This window comes from Tursiops truncatus, chromosome 2 (assembly GCF_011762595.2).
Source record: "Tursiops truncatus isolate mTurTru1 chromosome 2, mTurTru1.mat.Y, whole genome shotgun sequence".
NCBI classification, from domain to species: Eukaryota; Metazoa; Chordata; class Mammalia; order Artiodactyla; family Delphinidae; genus Tursiops; species Tursiops truncatus.
In genome coordinates, this window is record NC_047035.1 from 106,734,559 (window position 1) to 106,748,328 (window position 13,770).

Here is a 13,770-nt window from a genome sequence, read left to right on the forward strand (position 1 = left end):
AAGATCCTATTTAAGCCTTTATCTGGAATGACTGAATTCTGGCTTCTACCTACAGTCACCTTGAGACCAAGGCCAGAATCTGACTACAGGTGAATAAGCATTCATTGATGATGTTTTTTGATAGTAGCTATCTCTCAGAAGTTTAAACTCGAAAACATTTTCAGTTTCATAAACTCCACTAGACAGTCTGGGTTTCACAAGGACCTTTTCAAAGTTGCAGTTGGCCGTAAGACTGATATTTCAGGGAATAGCACTTTACGGCTGGTTCCTAATATTAATTTCCAGTTCGTCAGGGTTAGGGGAACCCAAATCTTGGGGAATAATTTATAGTTAGTATGCAGATAACATTCTAGGAGCTCACCAGTTAATGCAGTTACCATGCTTTCAGAAGTTCCTTTAACAAATCATATTCACTGAAAATGATAGTTACCATATGGACAGTTCTTCTGGAGGCTGCAGCTAAACTGGTTTGAAGATAGCTTTTTTTCTTAATAATATCCTGTTGTGTTTGTCATTTGCCAAGGTTCTGTGACTCTCCCACCAGTGACTTGGAAATGCGCAATGGTCGGGGTAGAGGCAAACGCATGCGTCCCAACAGTAACACACCTGTCAATGAGACAGCCACAGCCTCTGACAGCAAAGGGACCAGCAGTAGCAGCAAAACCCGAGCAGGAGCCAATAGCAAAGGCCGTCGGGGCAGCCAGAATTCTTCGGAACATCGCCCAGCTGCCAGCAGCACCTCTGAGGATGTCAAGGCCAGCCCTTCCTCAGCTACTAAGCGGAAAAACAAACCCCTTTCAGACATGGAGCTGAATTCTAGCTCAGAGGACTCCAAAGGGAGCAAGCGTGTCCGTACTAATTCCATGGGCTCAGCCACTGGCCCCCTCCCTGGGACCAAAGTGGAACCCACTGTTCTAGACAGAAATTGTCCTTCCCCAGTCCTGATTGACTGTCCGCACCCAAACTGCAACAAAAAGTACAAGCACATCAATGGACTTAAGTACCACCAAGCTCATGCCCATACAGATGACGACAGCAAGCCAGAAGCAGATGGAGACAGTGAGTACGGAGAGGAGCCCACCCTACATGCAGACCTCGGGAGCTGCAATGGTGCATCTGTCTCACAAAAAGGTTCCTTGTCCCCTGCCCGCTCCGCTACCCCCAAAGTTCGGCTCATAGAGCCCCATAGCCCTTCTCCTTCAAGCAAATTCAGCACAAAAGGCCTCTGTAAGAAAAAGCTGAGTGGGGAAGGGGACCCAGATCTCGGGGCCTTATCCAATGATGGCTCTGATGATGGACCCTCAGTAATGGATGAAACAAGCAATGACGCCTTTGAGTCTTTGGAAAGGAAGTGTATGGAAAAAGAAAAATGTAAAAAGCTCTCTAGTTTGAAACCTGAAAAGATTCCTTCCAAAAGTTTAAAGTCAGCCCGGCCCATTGCCCCTGCCATCCCCCCACAGCAGATTTACACCTTCCAGACAGCCACCTTCACAGCAGCAAGCCCAGGCTCCTCCTCAGGCTTGACCACCACAGTGGTCCAGGCCATGCCCAACAGCCCCCAGCTGAAGCCCATTCAGCCCAAGCCCACTGTGATGGGAGAACCTTTCACAGTCAACCCTGCCTTGACTCCAGCCAAGGACAAGAAAAAGAAAGACAAAAAAAAGAAGGAATCTTCAAAGGAACTTGAAAGTCCTCTGACCCCTGGGAAGGTGTGTCGAGCAGAAGAAGGCAAAAGCCCATTCAGGGAATCATCAGGAGATGGGATGAAGATGGAGGTGCTCCTAAATGGCTCCTCAGACCCCCACCAGAGCCGACTGGCTAGCATCAAGGCGGAAGCTGACAAGATCTACAGCTTCACGGACAATGCTCCCAGCCCTTCAATTGGAGGCTGTAGCCGCCTAGATAGCACTACCCCTACCCAGCCCATGACCCCCTTACATGTAGTGACCCAGAATGGGGCTGAAGCCAGCTCAGTCAAAACCAACAGCCCTGCATACTCCGACATCTCTGATGCGGGGGAGGATGGGGAGGGCAAAGTGGAAAGCGTCAAATCAAAGGACCCTGAACAGTTGGCTAAGGACGGGGCCAAGAAAACCCTTTTCCCCCCTCAGCCACAGAGCAAAGACTCACCATATTACCAAGGCTTTGAGAGTTACTACTCTCCAAGTTACACACAATCCAGCCCAGGGGCTCTGAACCCCAGCAGCCAGGCAGGAGTGGAGAGCCAGGCCCTGAAGACAAAAAAGGATGAGGAGCCTGAGAGCATAGAGGGAAAAGTGAAGAACGATGCCTGTGAGGAAAAGAAACCAGAGCTGAGCAGTTCCAGTCAGCAGCCCTCCGTCATCCAGCAACGTCCCAACATGTACATGCAGTCCCTGTACTACAACCAGTATGCCTATGTGCCCCCCTACGGCTACAGCGACCAGAGCTACCACACCCACCTCCTGAGCACTAACACAGCCTACCGGCAGCAGTATGAAGAACAGCAGAAACGGCAGAGCTTGGAGCAGCAGCAGCGGGGACTGGATAAGAAGGCAGAGATGGGCCTGAAGGAGCGGGAGGCAGCACTCAAGGAAGAATGGAAGCAAAAGCCGTCAGTTCCACCAAGTCTCACCAAGGCCCCCAGCCTGACAGACCTGGTGAAGTCAGGACCCGGGAAGGCCAAGGAGCAAGGGGCTGACCCTGCCAAATCAGTCATTATTCCCAAGTTGGATGACTCTTCCAAGCTCCCCAGCCAGGCCCCGGAAGGACTTAAAGTAAAGCTGAGTGAGGCCAGCCACCTAGGCAAGGAGGCCTCTGAGGCGAAGACAGGTGCCGAGTGTGGCCGACAGGCAGAGGTGGATCCAATACTCTGGTACCGACAGGTAACTGTTCTGGAAGGAAATAGAAATACTGTTTGATAGTTTTTCTGTCTTACTCACAAATCAGGGCTGTCCTTTTGTAGGGAATCAACAGAATACAGATTTGCAGAATAAATCTATAATTTTACGGATTCTTTACTTTGGTAAATCATTTTAACTTTTTTTGTTTGTTTCTTATTTATCTTTGGCTGCGTTGGGTCTTCGTTGCTGAACGCAGGCTTTCTCTAGTTGCATCGAGCGGGGTCTACTCTTCGTTGCAGTGCGCGGGCTTCTCATTGCGGTCGCTTCTCTTGTTGCGGAGCACGGGCTCTAGGTGCGCGGGCTTCAGTAGTTGTGGCGCGTGGGCTGTAGAGCGCAGGCTCAGTAGTTGTGGCGCACGGGCTTAGTTGCTTCATGGCATGTGGGATCTTCCCGGACCAGGGCTCGAACCTGTGTCCTCTGTGTTGGCAGGCGGAGTCTTAACCACTGTGCCACCAGGGAAGCCCTAACATTTTTTTTTAAAAAAGCACTTTTTACACCAGTAAAAGGTGTTTTTCGCATTTGACAAGAGAGGCCCAGGCAAGTTAGCTTGATTTGTCTGGAATTACTTGAGGCTTAACTGGCAGAGCCAGAACTGGAACCCAGGTATCTAGTGACTCCTAGTCCAGGTTTCTTCCACTGTGTGGTTCCTATGGAATGAGTTAATGGTGGTCTCTCCATTTTTTAAAGTAGGCCAGAAGTACACAACTCACAGTGAGTTACTCTCAAAAAGGTTTTCTAGGCAGAGTTAGAACTAAGAACTTGGTCTTACATTTTGCTCTGTTCCTCAGACTTAGAAAGTCTCCCCTTCCCTCTTTGTGCCACAGTTAGACCACCCTCCTCTGAGCGGGGCAGCACCTGTAGCTCTCTGCCCCTGAGTTTGCTCTGAAGAAGGGAAACCACCTAAATATCCTTGGAAAGGGAACGGCTTCTTCTAGTCAAGGAGTCCTTTCCCCAGAATGCTTGTTCTCGCCTAGAGAGGACCCACTGGTGGATTTTCCCTTTCTTTCACCACATCTTATTTCCTTTTATGGGGGGAGGAGACAGGCATTTAAGCAGGAGGGACCAGAGGTGATTTTAAACAAAGGTCAGTAGAGGCCAAGATCCTGCTGTGCCCCAGATGTCTAGTATTATCTGCTCTGGTGTTTCTACGGGGACATTGGGCTTGAAATCTGTAAAACGCTCAGAGCTCATTCTGTGATTGTTGTAGGAAGCAGAGCCCCGGATGTGGACATATGTTTATCCTGCTAAGTACTCAGACATCAAGTCAGAGGATGAGCGGTGGAAGGAGGAGCGGGACCGCAAACTGAAGGAGGAAAGGAGTCGGAGTAAGGACTCTGTGCCCAAGGAGGACGGGAAGGAAAGCACAAGTAGTGACTGCAAGCTGCCCACGTCTGAGGAATCCCGCCTCGGGAGCAAGGAGCCCCGACCAGGTGTCCACGTGCCTGTGTCCTCTCCCCTCACCCAGCACCAGTCCTACATCCCCTACATGCACGGCTACTCCTACAGCCAGTCCTATGACCCCAACCACCCCAGCTACCGGGGTATGCCTGCCGTGATGATGCAGAACTACCCAGGTACGGCACCGAATTCCAGCTGCTGTTCCATTCAGTGGGAAGGTAAATGAGGCACAGATTTCGAATCCAGAGTTTTCTTGCTCAGCTCTAAGTCTTACTGAGGCTCAGGTAGATGACAGCTCTGATTTGAATGTGGCCTTCTGTGAAGTGGGCACTAATCCTGAGCTCCTTGAATGACCCCTACTTACAGTCTGTGGGACCACTTCTCCCTCCCTTGCACCAGCTAGAGGGTTGACTCTACAGTCAATTTTTATGGATAACTAAAGGCAAAACCCCCTCTCTACCAGAGCCGTCTTCCCTCAGCTGGGATTTTCTAAACATATACTCTAGGGACTCCCCTGGTGGTCCCAGCCGGTACAGGTTCAATCCTTGGTCAGGGAACTAAGATCCCACATGCCTCGGGGCATGGCCAGAAAAACAAACAAAAACACAGACTCTACATTTTGCAATGTGCTAGGCACTGTGGGGAATACAAAAGAAATAGCAGAAGACTAGCTCAATCCCCTCAAGGAGCTTACAACTTAATTGTAGCAGGAGAGAACCGGTGGAACAAATAAAATTCAACCCAGGAGAGTGCATGTATTCATTTGCAAAATTGTGTTTAGCTGTAAGGTCAGGAGGCAGTTGGTGAGGGGAAGAGCAGTTTGAAGTCATACTGGGGGTAAGTCCAGCTAGAAAGATTCAGTCTGGGAAAGATAAACTCTTTATACTGCCATCCATGAGTTCTTGGGGAGGGAGGCACAAGGTAGGAGTTAAAGTGTTTTTTAACTTGTTAGAAGAAAAGGCTCACTTTACTCACTGATCTCTGTTGCCTGAAGAGCCATGTGGGATGCTTCTGGGGTGGAAGACTCTTTCTTTCACTTCTTGGAGCTCCCACATCCCTATAGGAGAGCAGCTGAAATAGGCTTGATATTGACATTATAAGGCAAATACTAAGTAGGACACTTAAGCTTTTCAAACTGAGATAGGAAATTGTCTCATCCTGTAGTATTCCCTTCTCCTGTTACCCCAGTCCTTCTATATAAAAACAGTTGTTCTATTTGATGAGTACCTGCTCTGTGCCAGGCACTGGACTAGGTGATTTATGTACATTATCTTATTTAATCTTCTCTGTCATCCTATGAAATAAGTACTGGTATCTTCATTTTGATGGTCAAGAAACTGAAGCTCAGAAGGTTAATTTGAGCTAATTAATTTGTTAATTTTGTTCAGGGTTACCTAACTGGTAAGTAGAGGAAGGATTTGAGCCCAAGGACATCTCCATATCCAATATCTTTCAAATCCTATGACTGTATCACCTCTCCAAGATGAATCTGAGATTGGGGCTCTAAGGAAGTTGGTTCCCCAGAAACTGAGGGCCATGTTCCTAATATCCCTTAGCTGTTTGCCTCTAGAGCTCAGTAAAGGAAGTACACACTGAGTCTCAGCCCGAAGACACTGCAGTAGAAAATATCTCAGCCTGAGCCTCACCAGGCTCACTGAAGCAGAGTTTCTTCTCCCTCTCCCATTTCTTTGACTGCTTTATTTCTCTTCCCCAGGTTCCTACCTGCCTTCCAGCTACTCTTTCTCCCCGTATGGCAGCAAGGTCTCAGGGGGTGAAGATGCTGACAAGGCACGAGCCAGCCCCAGTGTCAGTTGTAAATCCAGCTCAGAGTCCAAAGCCCTGGACCTCTTGCAGCAGCATGCCAGTCATTACAAGAGCAAGTCTCCCACGGTGAGGGAAGTGCAGTGACACTGACTGTTGTCAGGGACAAATAAGGCCAGATCCAGGGTCTGGGAGAGGATGGACTAGTTCAAGTCCTACCTAACCACAGTGTGGTTTGGCTGACTTGACAATAGCTCTGCCAGGCACCTCCTTGATTCTTAGGTGACCTGCATCTTTAAGGAGCTGTAATGTGGGCTCTGGGCATCTTGCTTTCATGTATGTGTCTCACAGTAGAGCTTTTGTGTCTGCTTTCCTTTCCAGATAAGTGATAAAACTTCTCAGGAGAGAGATCGGGGAGGCTGTGGGGCGGTTGGGGGTGGTGGCAGCTGTAGCAGCGTCGGGGGAGCAGGCGGGGGTGAAAGGAGTGTTGACCGGCCCCGAACCTCCCCTTCTCAGCGCCTGATGTCCACACACCACCACCACCACCACTTGGGGTACTCACTGCTCCCAGCACAGTACAACTTACCCTATGCAGCAGGTAAGCCTCACTTCCCCACTTCCTATCCTTTCTAGTCCATCCCAGTAGCACTGCCCATAGCAGGGGGCCCCTGGCAAGAACCGCGCCCCCCCCTTTTTTCCCTTGAGCGTCTCATCTGTCCATAGTCCTAGCCTCCTGCAGACAATCAGTAAAATCATGACATTTGTTTCATCCCTTGGAGTTTGGGGATTCTCAAACTCCTCCGGAAAATTGGCTTTGATATTCAGAAGAATAAGGAGCAGGTGTTCCCACAGCCAAAGAGTAACAAGCAACTGAAAAACAGAGCCTGACTATCTATCCCGAGCCGCTGTATCTATCCAAGTATCAGATTTTCTTCTGTCAGCACCCCAGAACTCAGTGGAGCTAGGAATTTAAGGAGAAGCTCTTCCCAATACCCACTCAGCTGGCAAAAAGGGAGAGTGCTTAAGGGGAGGGTCTGGGAGTCCCACACTAACACATCCTCCTTCTCACTCAGGGCTTTCTTCTACAGCCATTGTTGCCAGCCAGCAAGGCTCCACTCCTTCACTCTACCCACCCCCCCGGAGGTGAGAATGGTAAGTAACTTTTTAATTTGGGGCAACACCTAGAGAGCAGGGATAGGTGATACCTGGATCACAGAATCCCTGCAGAGCCACAGTGAAGGATAGCTCTGTGGGCTGTGGTCTGGAAATGGCGGAACCCTGGGCAAGCCTCTCGTATAAGTCTCCCATGAAGCCATCTGCCTCTGAGAGGAGCTGTGGAACACGTCTTCCCTAGCGACCAGGACTGGCCTCCTCTGCAGTTCATTTTCTTGGAGCACCACCCTGTGGTTCTTTTTACCAGCGGGCTGAATGCCTGGTTATCTGTCCATGTTTCCCTTGCAGAAAGAACACCAAGTGCCCGGATAAAGTCAGCTTCACGGGCCCAGACTGGCTCACCCAAGGAGGTGCTGGAGGTGCCATTTAGACATCAGTTAAATGGTATTGATCATCCTGTTTGCCGCTCCCACCATGACTGAAGGCAGACCCTTGGTTATCTCGCCTCCACCAGACCCCCGGACTCCCTGACCCTCCCTCTTCCTCAGGAGCTGGAGAGCCGGTACTTAGCAAAAATATTTATTCTCTTGGCCACAGTAGTGACTCTTGTGGCCTCTGTGGAGGTGAAGGCACGGGGAGCAACCAGGGGAACAGGGCCTCAGCCCAGAGAAGTCACTGGTCTGTTCCCCAAGCCCCTGGTCAGCTGCCGGAGCAGTACCAAGCCCCCCAGGGAGGGACCCCCGAGCACTGGGTAAGGTCTGAAGACAGCACAGCAGCCATACCCCTCTCACCATCATTACCACCATCACCAGACCCTGCATCTCCCCAGTGGTTTGGGCCCTGGGAACTGGCAGCACATGGAGGGATTAGAATCTCAGGAAAGAAATTGGGGGCTGTTTTCTCTGCAGTTGTGAAAACAAGGTCTTCAAACATGAAGACTTCTCCCGTCTCACATGAGCACATGTAAACGCTCAGAGCCCAGCCTGGAAAGGGAGACCAAGGCATTTGCCCCACCATGGCCTTGGGCTGCCTGTCAGGCAGAGGGCCAGGGGTCCCAACACCAGCACAGAGCTCCCCGGGGATTCCGGGCGAGAGCTTGAGCTGGAGCACGAATTGGAGTCTGTGAACTAGAAGCTGCAACCCCACTAAGCCCTGCTGCTGCTTAGCCCCCACTCCTTGCCCTTTTCTCACCTCCCTCCCGACCCCTTGGTGCCTTTCCCAGGGGGATCCCCACACTGATCTCTCCTCTTTTTTTCCACTGCTTGGCTCTTAAGGCTCAGGCAGGTAAAATAGTCTCCCCCAGCATGGGGAGCTTTGGAGTCTGCCAGGTCACCTGAGCGCAAGCCAGGAGGCAGGCCCTGGGAGCACCCAGCCCTTCTAGGAGATGTCCTGTCCAAGCAGCCATCTGAGTATCCTCCTCATCTAGGGCCACAAGTCTATACAGCCCAATTTCTCTGTACACAACTACAAGACTTTATGTAGCTCAACCTGTAACCCCATGTGTGCCAATATAAGCCGTGTTTTTTTGTAACACACTTTTTTGTTTTAGGGGCTACTGACCATGGGAGATTACCTATTCCTTAGACCCTGGGATAACACATGCGAGCCATTACTCCTTGGAGCCACGGAGTGTAGTCATGGAGCTGTGCTTTGAGGCAGAGACGTTTCTCTGCTCTCCTTAGAAATGCAGTCCCAGTCCAGGCTCTATGCTGTGTCACTGGGAAAGTGACAGTGATTTGGTAGCTTTATTGGAGTCACTTCTTCCCCAAGGTGTGGGGAGCTTTAGCTCTTAGTTTTTGACGTATCATCCCTTTGTCTTCTTCCTCTCCTGTCTTTCGTTGACCTTGTGGATTGAGAGAGAGTTGAAGACTGACAGACACCAACGTAGGTTAGAGATGGGTGTTTGTGACCAGAGTGCCAAAAATGACCATTTAAGAGCAGGGACTTGGCTCTGACAGTTTGGGGCATGGAGATGAAAGACAGTAAGCACAATGCCCAGTGGAAGCTGCGTTCCAAGATCCCCAGAGCCCTGTTCTAGAGAGGCTTAGGGTCTTTTGCCCAAGAGGAGCCGCTCTGACCTATAGACCTTTCCTCTAGGTTTCCATGTCCTTGTTTTTGTTCAAGTTGGGTTCTGAGCCCTCCCCAAAACCCCACTGATGTAGACCTCTTAACAGGCCCCAGGCAGCCTCCCTTCCCCATTCAGTCCTTCTGCCTCCTGATGCCCCAGCAGGCAGTGCTCTGAGCAGTGACTTCCCTTTTACCCATGGAGGTCGTTGGTGTGGACACCTTAATCCCACCTGAATTTCAGCCTGATTTTGCCCTCCCAGACTCTGTCGGGTGGAGCCAAGGCCCATCTCTGTTCCTGTTTGTTTTTAAATATTGTTGTGTGTTTTGTATCTGGCGCTGGCTTTTACAGCGTGCTCTGTACATATTGTGAAGAAACGGTTTGGAGTCATTTTCTTTCCTGTTGGGCAGGCATGGCCCCTTTCCACTTTGTTCTGTAACAGAGAAGAAGAGCTTCTGTATTAGCAGGGCATCCTTGGGTTCTGCAGAAGGGAACAGTTTTTTCTTTTTTTTCCTTGAAAATCATTTGGCTCTTTGATCCTTATATCCAAGTCTCCCTTGAAAGGCAGGAGCTGAGCTGCCCAGAAGAGCAGGTAAAAGGAGCAGTGGCAGAATGGCACTGCCTTCGCCTGATCCCTGATCCTCCTGGTCCCCGATCCTTGCCAGGTCCAGTCTTCCCTCCCTGAAGTAACACAGAACAGCAGCACTGATGGATGAAATAGAGACCCTTAATGAGTACTGAGTGAAGGGTTTGCTGTCTGCCCCTAACCTCTCTCCGTGGGGAGAAAGAACACAGAGGGGGAAACTGTGGCACCCATGACCTGGTCATAGGGATGAGACACTCAAGGATTCCCACCCACCTTACCCCAGCAAAGGCTGGAAGTGTTGGCTGCTAAGGGCCGAGCCCACCAGGCCAAGGCTCTCTCTGAGCTACCCCTGCCCAGTTCTTTTGACAGACGTTGCTCCTCCAGGCCCCACAGAGAAGCTGGAGGGAAGAAGCCTTGTCCCCAGGTAGGACAGCCATGGCCTGGAGAGCTGCTCTTTAGGATTCACATCTGCTTCTTCCTCATTTAAGCTGTGCCAGTTCCCCTCATCCCCTTTCCCTGCCTGTACATGTATGTATACATATGTATTTCCTTCTCTTACCTCACCCTCTCCACACATCTCAAGGTCAAAGGACAACATGCAGAAGGGTTAAGACGGCACCCCATGAAGTGAAATGATGCTTCTTGAACCTCTTCTCTCCAGGCTCCAAGGTGGGGGTGGAAGGGCTTGGTCTCGGGAGTGGGAGGGTAAGACTACAGAAGGGCTAGAGTGTTACTGTATACGGGCTTTGAGGTCACCCACGCCACTTATTATCCCATGTACCCTACCACCATCTCAGTGTCTACTCTGATGCCCCCAAGATTCAACTGGGCAGCTAGCTGGCCCCATAATTCTGGGCCTTTGTTATCTGTTTTATTATTAGGGCATCCCAGGAAGCTTTCCGATGATCCTCTGCCATGGGCCCCTCCTGGGATCAAGCCCCTCCCAGGCCCCATCCCCAGCCCCTCCTGCCCCAGCCCACCCGCTTGCCTTGGTGCTCAGCCCCCCCATTGGGAGCAGGTTGGGGCGAGCTGGAGGCCCGGGCTGGAGGGGCAGTGTTGCTGTTCATAGCTTTTGTTCCACTGGCATTGCTCTGTTGGATTTAATTTTAGTCTTCCTGATTCTTCCCTTCTGTAAAGTGTACATTACCAAGTTCCTTGTTTTTTTATATATATATATAAATATATATATATACATACAAACTGTACTCTTTTTGCCTTTGTACATTCAGGCAAGAAGAGAAAATAAATCTTTTTAAGAGACAATCACAAACCTGTGAGGGCTGCTGGTTATTTCTCCTGGAGTTTGCTGCTGAGCTGCCTCCTCTTTCCTCCTCACTTTTCTCCCTCAGCTTTCCTGATCTTCCTGGTCCTGCTCCATATGCATCCTCAGCTCCACCTTCCCTGGCTAATGGCAAGCTGTTGAATCAGTGTCCAGACTACCTGCCCTGCAGCTCTTTCCTGCCCAGCAGTATTTTCCATCTTGGCCGCGGGCTTACCCAGGAGCTTTATCCTGTGCCCTGGCCTCTCCTGTCTTCTCCCATAGATCCCATTCACCAAAGTGGCTTTTGGACCCCTGGGTACTCTGGGACCTGTCTCCCAGAGGCCCTGGCTTTGGACACTCACCTGTGAAACTATGCAGCTGGGAGCTCTCTGCCTAAGAGTTTGCACTACTTCTTAAACCTGCCTGGGCATTAGATCAGATGGTTTTTAGGACTGAGTGGGAAACTAGCCTCTAACACTCCCCCAGATGCCAGCCTCCAGAGTTGCTCTGATCCACAGCCCAGAGAATCATTCCTGGCCGCTGAACTCCTGTGGCTACCCCATCAGAACAAGGGCTAAGGGCTTATGGGTCAAGAGCATTTGATCAAATTTCAAAGGGTGGTACATTCGGAAACACAGCCCAACCAAAACCATTGTTCCACCTCTTGAACTTTCTCCTTTTCCTCTGACTTCCTCCTCCCCCCTTTTTATCCCCCTCTCTACTTCCTTTTCTTAATTGGCTTTGGACTTGAAGTATATTTTTAAATTATTATTTGTTGTATTTATTGAATAAAGTTTTTAATGTCCCTGTTCTTAAATTTAGACTTAGTTTGCCTTTCACATACCTCCCCTATCCTACTCCACCCTCCCACTCCCAAAATATTTCCCCTTCTAAGTTGCTTTTTTAATTGCAGATTTTGGGTACCATATTTCTTTCCTGACAGTGGTCTTACCCTAGCAGAAGTTTTTTCTTTTTGAAAGAGAAATCTTAGCGGAGTGCCTGGGTTTCCAATTCAGCCTTTCTAACTCTGGCTGTGTTAAAGAGGAGCCACCAGCAGATGGCAGCAAAGTCTCAGGCACGTTTGCTGTCCACTCGCTAGCTTTGCAGATGAGAACTGTTTTTCTTGGTTCCTTATCCCTCCCTGCCTTATAGATTCCTTGGGTTTGAATTTAACATCAGAATCCTAAAGTGCCTACATTAACTTGGCCATTGTCAGCATTCATGTGGACCTCTGTTGTAAATATCTCACTGTAATGACCACTTTTCAGTCACGGACTTTATAATACCTCTAAGGATTATGTGCTCAGTGGAAGACATCTTCAAAGCCCTTCATATTTCAGTTGAATCATCTCTAGGCCCAAAGTTTTTGTTTTTTTTTTTTTTTGGCCACAATGCACGGCATGTGGGATCAGATCTCCGACCAGAGATCGAACCTGTGCTGCCTGCAGTGGAAGCATGGATTGATTCCTAACCACTGGACCGTCAGGGACGTCCCCAGGCCCAGACTTTCTACTAATACCGTGTGGGGTAGAGGTGCTGAACTCCTTTTCATGAGTATTAGGTAGAGTCCAAGATTAATGACCTGTCCAGGGTGAAAACACAGGTAAGCTCCACACAGAACAATGTGAAAATAGGCCAAAGACTCAGAGGATGTAAAGACAGCCACAGCTCAAAAGTAAGTAAACAGTTCTAAAGCTGTAGGAGGTGGAAAAACATGCCCAGCACTTCATTTGGGAAAACAGAAAAGCAAAAGGGAAAAAAAATACTGGCGAGAAATTAAAAAACAAAACATAGGTGAAGAGGATTCTAGCCCCCTCCAATGCCACTGAGAGCTTATCCATCAGGCTGGTGGTACAGGGGAAGGGCAGCCATGCCTTATGGCACTGGGCTCCAAAAGGAGAAAACTACCTTCCTAGGGAAGGTATGTTCCGCTTCCTTCAGACACCCCCAGGAATGGGAATGTCGGGCAGCTCCATGTGAAAGCCAAAACCCAGTTTCAGGACCCAGCCTTCTACACAAAAACTAAGAAGGGCTTGGATCCTGGTATGTATAGCCCCTATTCTGGATGAAGCTCTGTGTACATACCTGTCTCTAGGGGGCTCCAGCATTCTGTCCCAGACTCCTAGCAACCCCGAGTTTTGCGTTGTAACGTGGCCCCAGAGACCTCAGCCGTTCATCTGTCCTGATGCACTGCTGCTTTTTTCCTGAGAAGCATGTATCACACCCCTGCTGGGCTGGGCTCTAGACTCAAAAGACAGCAGTAGAGGAAGCTGGCCCTGGTACAGGAATAAAGGACAGACCAACCACAACTTTTAATCAGTTTATTGACACAGTAACACAACACACTTGCCTCCCTGACACCCCCACCCCCTCGCCCAGTCTAGACCTCTCCCCCTTCCTCCCCCCTTAGAACAAGCTGTTCAGTAAAAACAGAAAAGGGCAGGCCACTTCTACACCCTCAGTGCCACTGCCAAGCCCTGGGGAGCAGGGTCTCAGGCACTACTCAGAACCTGTCAGAGAGGGGCGCCGTTAGCACTAGACTTAGCCAGGCAGAGGCGTCCCGTCCCTCGGAGCAGATTCTCCCACAACCCCCAGGCCCTGAGCTGCTCTTCCTCTTGCCCTCTGCTGTCTGTGACCCTAGGAAGGACATACCTTGGGCCTGCGGCCAAGAGCGAGAACTCCTGGCCGTAATTTGAGAATTGGA

The 13,770-nt window shown here is 50.0% G+C and overlaps 1 protein-coding gene across 9 annotated transcripts in view; it reads left to right on the top strand.

Moving 5' to 3' along the window:
* ZNF609 (zinc finger protein 609) overlaps positions 1-7,193 on the top strand; it is a 233,753-nt gene extending 226,560 nt beyond the window's left edge. For 6 of the 9 annotated variants that reach the window (XM_073799706.1, XM_073799709.1, XM_073799703.1 and 3 more), the window contains 5 exons: positions 524-2,864; positions 4,090-4,498; positions 5,995-6,170; positions 6,423-6,639; positions 7,115-7,193. In XM_073799706.1, coding sequence (XP_073655807.1) covers positions 524-2,864; positions 4,090-4,498; positions 5,995-6,170; positions 6,423-6,639; positions 7,115-7,188 — 3,217 coding nt within the window. In that variant the 3' untranslated portion in view covers positions 7,189-7,193. Of the gene's footprint in view, positions 1-523; positions 2,865-4,089; positions 4,499-5,994; positions 6,171-6,422; positions 6,640-7,114 lie in introns of those variants that run through there. The other 3 variants (XM_073799707.1, XM_073799708.1, XM_019948195.3) reach the window with 3 other exon arrangements.
* Positions 7,194-13,770: the final 6,577 nt, after the last annotated feature.